Genomic DNA, 11,904 nt, shown 5'->3' with positions numbered 1-11,904 from the left:
GGAGTACAGAAATGATGTTAAAAATATCATCACAAACTCTGAATTAATAAACTGTTTGTACCTAACTTTTCAGCTTTATGTACTTCTCTAGGATTAAATATAGTATTCCTAACTAATATTAAAATGCAAAAATGTTAAATTAGGAATGAACTGATCAAAAGTTTGAAAATTGATAATGGCAAGTTTCTGCCCAAGTACATTTTGAAAAGGAGGTCTCATTAACGCTATTCTGTTTCAGCTTGGAAGAAACATAAATTCTCAAACACTAAAATTTGTTCAGATTGCATCAGTAAATATAGGACATTTGTATACTTATTTCTATTGTTTGGAAAACATTTTTTAAGTACTCAGATTTTGTTTTCACATTATGAATAAAATGCATATACCTGTTTCAGTCTTATAGATATGTTAACAGTACGAAGCTGTTTAACATCATATATATATTTCTCTTCAGATAATCAGTTAAAGCAAGAGCTTTTTTTTGAATAAAGTACCACAGTGAATGAGGTTAACACATTACTTTTCTGCATACAATATTAAATTTTGGCCAGAATATTAAAGGTCATTGTTTTCCTTCATTACATGCATAAGTAGTATATTTTAAAATAAGTTCTTTTTCAACATTTCTCTGTAGGATATAGCCAATACTTGGAAAATATTAGAAACAGCAGAAAAAGGATTTGAAGAATGGCTTTTGTCAGAAATGATGAGGTAGGAATACGTACATGTAAGAAACAGTATATTTAATATATATTATTTGTAATACACACACACACACACACACACACACACACACACGGTGATAATACCATACATAAACATGTAACATTATTATTTTTGAATACTGGGTTATTTTATCTTCAGTTGACTTTTGACTTTTTCTCCTTTTAAAATTGTAGCAGTTACTTTCTTCACTGTTTACCTTTTATATTCGAACAAATAAAATGTGTATAAAATGAAGAATAAAAACTTTTTTGCATATGTAATCAAAATACGAAAATAATATTAGTTAACAACATCAACTCTTTCTAAGGAATACCACTTGACTGCCACCACTTCTGAGTGAACCTTTTTCTTTTGACTCATTTTTTTCACTCTTATTTTTTTCAACTCATCTTTTCACTTTGATAATTTTTTCAAGAGACCAGTGTATTAATCCAGTGTATTGTTTCTTAAACAATTTTAATAATAACAGTAATACTTATGTTTCTGCAGAGAAACCTACTGTGTTTCTGTTTGTTTCTTTTTTATTTATTTCAATTTCCAAGTACATTTCAGACAACTGCCATTCTTTCAATTCACAGCAGATAAACTTGAAACTTGTAGAGTTATGCCTTCATCCAGTAAACACAAGCAATGTTTTCATTTTTTTATTCAAGCTTTTTTATTAGTATATTTTGAGTTCCTGTACAGTCATATTGACAGCTTTCAAAATGAAAATTGTCACAGTTATAAATTTTCATGTAGCCAACAAATTGATATAAAAAGGTTGAGTTTACCTATTTTGATCTTTTTATGGAAATTCAGGGCTCACAAAAAAGCCATATTTTGAACATTTTACATGTGGTTGAGTACAAAGATATTTTTCTGAAGGTCCCACATGTTGATAAATAAAAATGGCGGAGTTGCCTATCTGTAGTAATTATAGAAGATTAAGATGCCATAAAATTATAATTTTATGGGTGTTTTGGTAATTACTCCACTGTACTTTGGTCAATTTACAAGGGATTTGGTACAAAGATACTTTTTTTTTACAGATCCCATACACATACATACTCAAATGTTGGATGTGCCCATTTTTGGTCATTTTAGAGGTGCCAAAAGATTAAATAAACCCATAGTTTCTGAGGTTTTTGTCAATTATTTAGCCACATTTCAACCAATTTACTTTGAATTTAAATACATAGATACTCTCTGTAGGTCCCAAACAGAAGTATAAGCAATTTTGGAATTTTTCTCTTTTGCTCAATTTTTTAATGAGGAGAATAAAATATGAGGTTTCTCTGGCTGTTTATGTGTATGTCAACCAATTTACATGGGATTTGGTACAATGATACCTTTATGCAGGTCCTAAACAGTTTTTTATTTTTCTATGTTTTCACAGTTTTCCAGATGTCAAAACTGGCTATGTTAGGATTGCGTGGTTAGATATGTATGTTATATTCCCCTGTGAATGTTGGCCTTTTTGGTTCTCAGTCACATTTACTTGTGTATGAATACTCAAAAGATGTTTGTTGAATAAAGGAAAAACTAAAACTCATCATTTTGCTACTTAATTTTTTAAAGTCCATTTGTGCACAAATATATCTTCTGAATTGAAACCTGTTATGGGAAGGTTTTGATAAAATTTCTCTTATAACCAGCTAGTTTTAATAAGCACTAGATGTGTATTTCAATTTACTGTATACCTTTTTCTGTGTATATTATTTTATATCATCCAGTTGTGAAAAATAAGATTTATACAATATATACAGTATTATGCAAGTGTTAGGACAAATTCAAAAATTAGATTTCAGACTACTTGCAAAGACTAATGAAAGGTAAATCACAGGTGAAACATCGGAATTTTATTAATATTCATATTTAGTACAACAGAAACTCAGTGGAAGTGCTGCTTGAATTCAGCAAACAATTAATAATTTGTGTGTCCCCCTTTTGCTTTAATAACTGTAGACAGTCTTTCAGGCATTGTTTCAACATATTTAACCAAACATCCTTTGTGATTTTTCTCCAGATATCTCTAATACACCTCCCATAAAGGTCTTTTTTAAAGTAACTTTCGATTTGTCGAGTTTTCACTTATGAAATCCCAGATCAATTAAATTTGGTTGAGATTGGTGCTCTATAGGGGCCATTGCATCATTTGGATGACTCCATCAGCTTCTTTCTCAGCTAAGTAATTTCTGCATAGGTTGGATGAATGTTTGGGATCATTATCTTCTTGGTAGTTATAATCCTCTACCAATAGTATGCAAACTGCTGGGCATCATCATCTCAGATATGTATCTGATGATACTTGAGCTGGTCCACATCTATTTTACAGTTATCTCCTGTTGCCTCAGCTGAGAAACACCACACTACCTTCCTCATGCTTCATGGTAGATATTATGCATTGAGATAAGTATCTTTTACCTTTTTCCACCAGACAAAAAACCTTTGCTTTGAACCAAATATTTCAAACTTAGACTCATCTATCCATGACACCCTTTTCCAGTCATCAACAGTCCAGTTTTTTACTTTTTAGCAAATTTTAGTCTTTTGACAGTATTTGGAGAAGAAAGCAAAGGTTTTTCTACCTGTTACACAACCAAATATTCCATTTATGTTGAGTCTTTTTGATACCATAGATCTAGGCACTTTTTTGTTATTTGATACAGGATTGTTTTTCTCTTGCTTGAGATTAATGGCAGTTTTCTTCTGCTCCAAAGGCTGCATGAACAAAAATACTTAACATCAGTAGCATTGAGTTTACGTGTTTTGCCTCTTCCTTTCCTATTTTCAAGTTTACCTGTTTCAGTCTCATGACCTAGGGTGTATTTGACAGTGTTTGGGGAGCATTTAAAGTCTGCAACAATTCCTTGGAGTCTAACCATCATCATGTAAAGCTTTTATGTAAACTCTGTTCTACTGACAGTTCTCTTTGCTTTTTGGTTTGTGGCATAATGACAAAACGTAATATATACTGTTAAACATGGTGCTTATCGAGGTTTATTTGTGGAGTGCTATCAAAATGATTTTTTCTAGCAATACCAGTACCATATGCTAGCTCTTTGGAAGTTTTTTCTAAATAGTTTGACACACTGCATGAGTTACCATGACAGTTACTTCAGATCCTACATTTGATTGATCAATACATTCATTTAAGCACAACCCATATGACATGCTTTTGGTACAAGTATATGGGAATTCTAAAAAAGGATAAGTATTCTTACCCTGTTTCATTAAGTTGTCAACATGGGCCCAGTGAAACATTATCATAGCATTGAAATTTACATTCTATAATGTCATGGAGAATTAGCTCCATAAAATAGAAAGAATAACAAAGTATTCTCTTGTCCTAACATGTTTGAACAGTTCTATATATGTATCATTAGGAATTATCAGTATGCTCTACACCAAAGGATAAAAAAAAACCCTTAGTACTATGGTAAATAAACATTCAGAGGTACAGCTTTTGGTGGCCCGGCATGGCCAAACGTGTTAAGGTATGCGACTCGTAATTCGAGGGTCGCGGGTTCACATCCCTGTCGCACCAAACATGCTCGCCCTTTCAGCCGTGGAGGCATTATAATGTGACGATCAATCCCACTATTTGTTGGAAAAAGAGTAGCCCAAGAGTTGGCAGTGGGTGGTGATGACTAGCTGCCTTCCCTCTAGTCTTACACTGCTAAATTAGGGACGGCTAGCACAGATAGCCCTCGAGTAGCTTTGTGCGAAATTCAAAAAACAAAACAGCTTTTGGCTGGATTATTTATTTTAGTTTTTTTTCAACTTTATTACATTATTTCAATCATTTGCACATTTCACACAATAGATGACAGTTTGATGATGATGACCACACAAGTGGTTGAAACATAACAAAAAGTACAAATAAGCAAACCACTTTAAAACTTAAATAATCTGGTTAAAGCTTCAGTCAATAAATAATGAGTAATTTTTATAGTAATACAACAATATATATGTCAGTTAAACTTTTTATGGTAGATTTTCATGCCTTGGACATTTCAGATATGTCTAGACTCTAGGTTTGTTTTTTCAAAGTCAGTGTCTTTAGGACACATGCACCTCTTGTAACATAGATGTTTTCTTGTTTAGAAATTAGAATTTTCTTAAGAAAATTTTTTTTCATATTGTTGATGTTAAAAATAAATGAAAATACAGTTGGTATGACTTTTTAAGTACTAATGTTTTAAAAACTATTGAAAACTAGTATCATATTTACTAATGGTATAATTTTTCTCCTAAATATGATTATAAATAATTATAATTGTGTAATTGTAATTAAATGTTTTTAATATTTTTTACTGTTTTTATATTTTTATCAATTGTATTAATTGAAATAAAGATTATAAGCTTTGAAATCACTGGATTATAACTTAACTTATTATTTACAGGATATACTTACATTATTGTAACTTTATGACTGTATGATCAACACTGATTAATTCAAAATATTTATTATATTAGAGGCCTCTTTTTTATCTAAGAAATCCTAAAAATTTGTTTACAATATTCAAAACTTGCTTTTAAGTAAGTGATAAATCTTTGTTGCATATTTTACAGTTTACAGCTGGAAGTGAGGGTTATTTTATAATCAATGAAACATCACTGCAGCTAATCTGAAGAAGTTAAAGCATTGTTGTTACTTGTTAACATTAGTAATACTATATTATCTGAACAGACTTAAATTTTATGCTTATTTATTCCCTCCTTATATAAAAGTGAATTTTCTGATCAACACAAAAAAATTAAATTTTCAGACAAAAGGAAGTTTCTTTTGTTTTTTTAAAATAGTCTTGCAACAAAATCTTGCAAAGTATAAATGTGGTATTTTTTGCTTAAATTTTAGATTAGAACGCTTAGATCATCTTGCACAGAAATTCAAACACAAGGCTGATAATCATGAAGACTGGACGGAAGGAAAAGAAGAAATGCTAGAAAGGGAAGATTTTAGAAACTGTCGACTGAATGAAGTGAAAGTAAGTAGTGGATAAAATTATTAAATATGGTAAAATTTATATTAGCACAGTTTTACTTAATTTCCTGACTAACCTATTCTATCCATGGGAAGAGTAGAAGTTGCTTGATAACTCTGAAAGACCTTGCATAATGTGGTATGATGTAATTTGGTTTGTGTATAGATTTTTACAATATAATACTAAAATATTTCTTCCATTTTGGTCAGTCATAACTATATTGTCTCAATGTGACTACAGAAATAATAATTTATATTGTGGGAGTTAAGACATGTTCTATCTGTACTTACAGTTTAACTGATTTTTTAAAATTTAATGCTATTCTCAATTCAGATCTCTTGCAAAAACTGTTAACTCTATTTGTGGTCTCATGAATTTTTAAAGGGTAAAATTATTGGTTATTTTAAGAATAATTTTAAGCTCATCTGTAAGATTTATATAGAAAACAAAACAGTTAAGGTAGCACTCAAAAGTGAAGGACAGGACAGTTTAGAATATTTTTCCTTCCTCTGATTCCATCTGTCTTCAATGTGGAGTATTGGATCTTTTAACCAAACCCACCATCAAGAGGGTGTTTGCCCTTCTTCAGGAGTTTCCTCTCATCTTTTTGTGTTCTTCAAGAAGATCCAGAGACAATCATCTGGTGACTAGCATATCATTCTAGGTGGATAACTTCTTACCTCTCTGGTGGTGTTTATCACCAGATCTGTGGATATCGAAGGTCAATGTGATGGACACCTTACTACACATCCTAATTGCTCTGTCCTCCAGATGTTTGTATCATTCGTTCATTGAATTTGAGTTTTCCAAAACTGAACAGTTTTATATATTTAATAATGATAATGCTCAATTTATTTGCCACAGGCTTTGAAAAAGAAACATGAAGCTTTTGAGAGTGATTTAGCTGCTCATCAAGACAGAGTGGAACAAATAGCAGCAATTGCACAAGAGCTGAAGTAAGTGTTTCAACACTTTGAAAAATTTCTGTAAAAATTTGGAGTATTTCTTCAAATATTTAACTGCACTTACATGGGTCAGGCATCCAGGATTTGGGGTGTATGGCAGACTTTAATAAATAAAATCATTACAGAATGAGCTAATACTCTATTTTTAGTGTTTAAAAGTTGAACTAAAGTTCCACACAAGATTTTTACAAAAAATTTGTAGATTTAGTGACACCATTGCAAGTTTTTGACTTCCATAGTACACAGTATTAAACTAAGAAAATGTGTGTGAGGTGTTAAATTGTGGACTGACTTACTCAGCCTCTTAGCTATGATCAAGCATAGTTTGTTGAGTTTTAGTACTTTGTTTTCAGAGTAGACATGAAAGCTTTAACCTTGGCATCAATGAGATAATTCTCATCACCTTGATCAGTTGTACTCTACTGCTTTCAGTGCAACTCATTTGCAATAATGGTGGACATATTATAATGTAGATTCTAGCTGAAACCCAGACTTCAGCTGATGAAAGTGCCATCTAGTTGTTTCAAAATCTTGTTCTTCAAACTCTTTTTTTTTTTTTTTACTTTTTTTGAATGTCATCAACTAACACAACAGTACAAGATAAATTTTCTCTGGATACATTTTTCTGGCAGAGTTTGTTGCACATTGTTGACAGATGAAAATAGTTTTGTATCATCAGGTTTCTTAAAAGTGTCATTTTCAGTAGTGTTTATCAAATCATCTAGATCTCCTAGGAGTAACATGGTGCATAGAAATCCTTAATGCAGTCATGCAGAACATAAGAGCACTGAAACTTGGTGACTTCCATCAGACTTCTTTATTTGGAAATGATGATGTTGCTGTGAATTTAATACCAAAGAACTGCTGAATTGAATAGACATCATTTCCATGCCCTGTTGGAGTACTACAACAACCAATTTGAACACCTTGCTTTCACATGTGAGTTCTTGGATGATCTGTGTCATTTATTTGGTGTCATAAAACTCAAGGGATCCTCAGAAGTATCACTAAGCATTTCATCTTCATCACTTTCCAATGGAATAGCATATTCAATCCTTCATTTTTTCTTTCTTTGTGCCATTAATTAGCTCTGCAGCTGTTTCCCACCTGCTTTTCATGCCATTTTTACCTTGAGGTCTAAACTGTTGCATCAACACTGACATCAAGGGCATTTCCCAATTTGCACTTAGAAGTCATTTTATTTTTTCATGTGTTAACATTGCTTTATCAGTACAAGATCAGTGTACTTATTTACTGCCCCTCCTGTAAATGGTGAGGGGACCTCCTAGAGAAGGTTCTGTATTTTCAGTTTAACTCTTCTGGGATGTAATGGGATTTAAACATCAACCCACTTATGCTGTACGTAGCAACCTAGCAACCCATGAAAGGGAGGAGAGAATCCTGGTGGTTGAGTGGTCTAACCTTAATACACCACTTTGACTTTGAATTCCTATGGGATGGGGTCAACCAAGTACCAGTGGCAGACATTCTCAACGGGCGTAATGGACATTGTGTTTGATGCTGGTGTTTGGATATAATGCTCACAAAATCTTGGCATTGTAGTCCTTTCTTCATAGGGCTCTGTTGTGGGTGGGGTCAGTGGGGACTGAAATATTCTTTCTTTATTATGGATTCCTCAAATAAAAATAAAATAATAAAACAACAGACCATAGGTAAACAACCATGTGTTGAAGATACTGAACACCAGTCTAACGTATTCACCACCTATACCTCATTTTCTGATATTACATTCTTTATCAGATGATCCTTTTGGGCATATTTCCCTCCTTTTTATCCAAAAGGGACTAGAGGGGCTTGCTACCTCTCCTATATTGGTCAAAAGGCTACATTCTGAGGACATCTTGGTGGAAACATCCACTCCAAAACTCTGTGAACTCCTCTTGCATTCAAAGACCATTGGGTATATACCCATTGAGGTTACTCCACATCTACTTTGAATTTGTCACAAAGAGTTATTGTTGAGAGGGATTTGAAGGACATCCCTGAATCAGAGATCCTTGCTGGTTTCTCCACCCATGGAGTTTCTACAGTGAGGTGTATCTTCTTCACTCTCAAAGGTGGAATTATGATGCTGTCCAAAGTCTTAATTTTGACGTCTACATCACCACATCTACCTGCCACCATCAAGGCAGGTTACCTAAATTGCAAGGTATGATCATATATTCCAAACCCTCTCGGATGTTTCTAGTGTCAGTGATTTGGTCACTCGAAGAAATCGTGTAGTGGTTCCTTGATGTGCTTGTTGAGGTGGTAAGGATCATGATGCCTGTGAGTGTGAAATGGATCCTTGTTGTATTAATTTTAGTGGCTCTTACACCTCTTACTTTTATTCTTGCCCTCGATGGGTGGAGAAAGAAGAAGTACAGCATTTGAAAACAATTCACAACATTTCTTAACCCAAGGCTTGAAAGTTATTGTCCACCACTCCATCTTGAACATACACTGCTGCATTCCATTTAGTTACTACAGTGGGAGTATAAACATATCTCTCCTTGTCTTTGACAGAGTCATTTTAATCCACATGAAAAATCTTTTGCCCTCTGTGATTAAGAAAGTTGATGAGTCAATGTTAACACCTATGTCTATCCCCACCATTCCTTCCAGTGGCTCCCTGGATTCACTTCCTTTGGCTCCAGCTTCTGGTGTTTCCTCGGATTCATCTTCTTCTTCAGCCCTGAGATGCAGAATGATTATTCATTCAAGCTCTCAGTCACTAAAATCTTCATCTACCAACATAGACCTGCCCATTCAACTCAGGGCAAGACCCATGGCAGTTGCTTGACTTTTTGATAAAGAGAAATGATATGATCAGAAACAGAAGGGCTTTCTGCCCATTTCTCCTTCACATAAGTAAAAATGGACACTTTTATACAGTGGAACTGTTGAAGTTTGCATTTTAATATGGATGACATGAAAGCACTGATTGATTCTTACCATCCTGTGTATCTTTCTTTACAGGAAGCATTTCTGAAACCTGCCAATACAGTCATCTTTTGGCAGTTTTCTTTTTACAGAAATGAGAGACTATGTGATGGACGAGTACATGGAGGGGTGGAACTGCCACTCGATACACCTTTGGAGCCCACAGCCATCTGTGATTCCTTGGGTTGTACCATCACTGTTTGTTCTCTCTACCTGTCTTCTGGAGAGATCTGTGATCGGATAAGACCTTGATGTTCTCATTGAACAGTTGCCATCTCCATTTTTAATTCTGGGGTGCTTTAATGGACATAATCTCCTATGGGTTGATGCTGATATTGATGAGAGGGGTCATTCTGTAGAGCATATGCTCTCAAATCATAACCCTTGTCTCCTCCGTATTAGTACTTATACCTATTTTCATTCACCTAGTTTGTCTTTTACTGCTGTTAATCTCTCTTTCTGTTCCCTTTCACTTTTCTCTCATTTATCTTGGGGGGTTGACAGTGACCCATGAGGCAGTGATCATTTTGAGGGAGATTGGCCATGATGCCACCCAACCCATGTGCTATGGTGGAATTTAGACAAGACCAACTGGCCCTCTTTCACTGCTGTCTCAGAACTTGAGCCTGCCATCATCTGGAAGCCATTGATAGACAACTATGTGGCAGCAATAATTGTATTGTCTGAGCAGCTAGCTGCTCAATCTATTCCTAAAACCTTGACATATTTTACATTGACTCCTGTCTACCGCATGGCATGGAAGGTTCAAATACAGGCCTGGGATACCATTAATAGATATCCCATACTTTCAAACTGCATTGCTTTCCAGCAGACTTGTGCACATGCTTGGCAGTTAAGATTTCAAAGCCAGAAGTAATCTTGGATTAAGTTCACAACCAGCATCTCTTCTACCACGAGTTCCAAAGTCATAGGGGACAAGATATAGAAGGTCAGTGGGTAGTATACTTATGCCCTCCTTTAGATCTTACTCTCTGATGGCCGTAAATTTGCAGATTTCTAGAGCATCACTCATCCTCTGGGTAAAAGGTTTTCTTGTGCATATAGCACTTCTGCTTCTTCCCCCAACTTCTTAGCCATCAATACTCTGATCATCCCTATGACTATAATCTCCTCTTTACACCAGTGGAACTTAAGCTTGCTCTTCATCAGTCTGGAAGTACATTGGATAGACCTGATGATGTTCACTATAAGATGCTGCACCATCTATCTCCTGCCTCTGTTGCTATTATTCTGGTTGTTTTTAACTGGATCTGGCAGGAGAGTGCTTTTCATGATACTTGGCACCTGGCTATTGTCCTCCCTTTTTCTAAGCCTGGGAAAGATCCCAAAATACCTTCAAACTACCATGCAATTGCTTTGACAAGCTGTCTCTGTAAGATCTTAAAGAGGATGTTTTATGCTCATCCTGTTTGATTCAAGGAATCAAACAACCTACTCTCACCCACCCAGTGTGAGTTTTGACGACAGCTCTCCACTGTAGACCACTTGATTCGACTTGAAACATCAATCAGAGAAGCCTTTTTAAAACAACAACTTCATGTGTCAGTATTTTTTGACCTGGAGAAGGCTTACAATACTACATGGAGATATGGCATTTTGCAAGACCTCCATTCATATGGGTTGTGTGGCCATTTGCCTTTTTTTTTAAATTTTTAATGAACTGGCAGTTTCAAGTTACTGTGGGTTCGACACTTTCCTGTTATTTTCTACAGAAGACTTGGAGTCCCTCGAGGTTGTCTTGAATGTCACACTTTTGAGTATAAAGTTTAATGCCATCACTGGAAAACTCCCTCATACCATTCATTGCAAACGGGCTCTATGTTGACAACTTCTACATCTCATGTAAGTCATCAAACGTTAGGTTTATTGAGCGGCAACTACAGACTGCCCTTAATCATGTACTGAAGTGGACCACAGCAAACTGATTTACTTTTCATTTCTAAAACTGTTTGCATGCACTTCTACCACCAATGGGGTATTCATCCCAATCCTGAACTCTATGTTGGTAAAAGTGTGCTTCCCATGGTCTCTGAGGCAAAGTTCTGAGGGCTTATCTTTGACTATAAGCTGACCTTTATTCCACACATCAAGCAGCATCTAGTGTACAAAACACTAAACATCCTCCGTGCTCTCTCTTCCATCTCTTGGGGGAGTTGATCGATGTTCCATGCTAAAGATATATCGTGCCTTCATCCAATCGAAACTGAACTATGGGTCTCTGGTCTGTGGTTCTGCCAGTATCTTAGCCTTGGAGATGTTGAATCTCACTTACCATCAGG

The 11,904-nt window shown here is 34.9% G+C and overlaps 1 protein-coding gene across 6 annotated transcripts in view; it reads left to right on the top strand.

Annotated features, from left to right (window-relative positions):
* Window positions 1–11,904, top strand: part of LOC143255631 (alpha-actinin-like) — a 110,774-nt gene that overhangs the window by 53,717 nt on the left and 45,153 nt on the right. For all 6 annotated transcript variants that reach the window (XM_076511629.1, XM_076511604.1, XM_076511639.1 and 3 more), the window contains exons 11-13: window positions 635–711; window positions 5,570–5,699; window positions 6,561–6,652. In XM_076511629.1, the coding sequence (XP_076367744.1) occupies window positions 635–711; window positions 5,570–5,699; window positions 6,561–6,652 (299 nt within the window). The remainder of the gene's footprint in view (window positions 1–634; window positions 712–5,569; window positions 5,700–6,560; window positions 6,653–11,904) is intronic.

The sequence above is a fragment of the Tachypleus tridentatus genome, chromosome 1, assembly GCF_004210375.1.
Source record: "Tachypleus tridentatus isolate NWPU-2018 chromosome 1, ASM421037v1, whole genome shotgun sequence".
Lineage (NCBI taxonomy): Eukaryota > Metazoa > Arthropoda > Merostomata > Xiphosura > Limulidae > Tachypleus > Tachypleus tridentatus.
The sequence above is the reverse complement of the archived record's forward strand: the minus strand, read 5'-3'. Positions and strand labels throughout refer to the sequence as shown.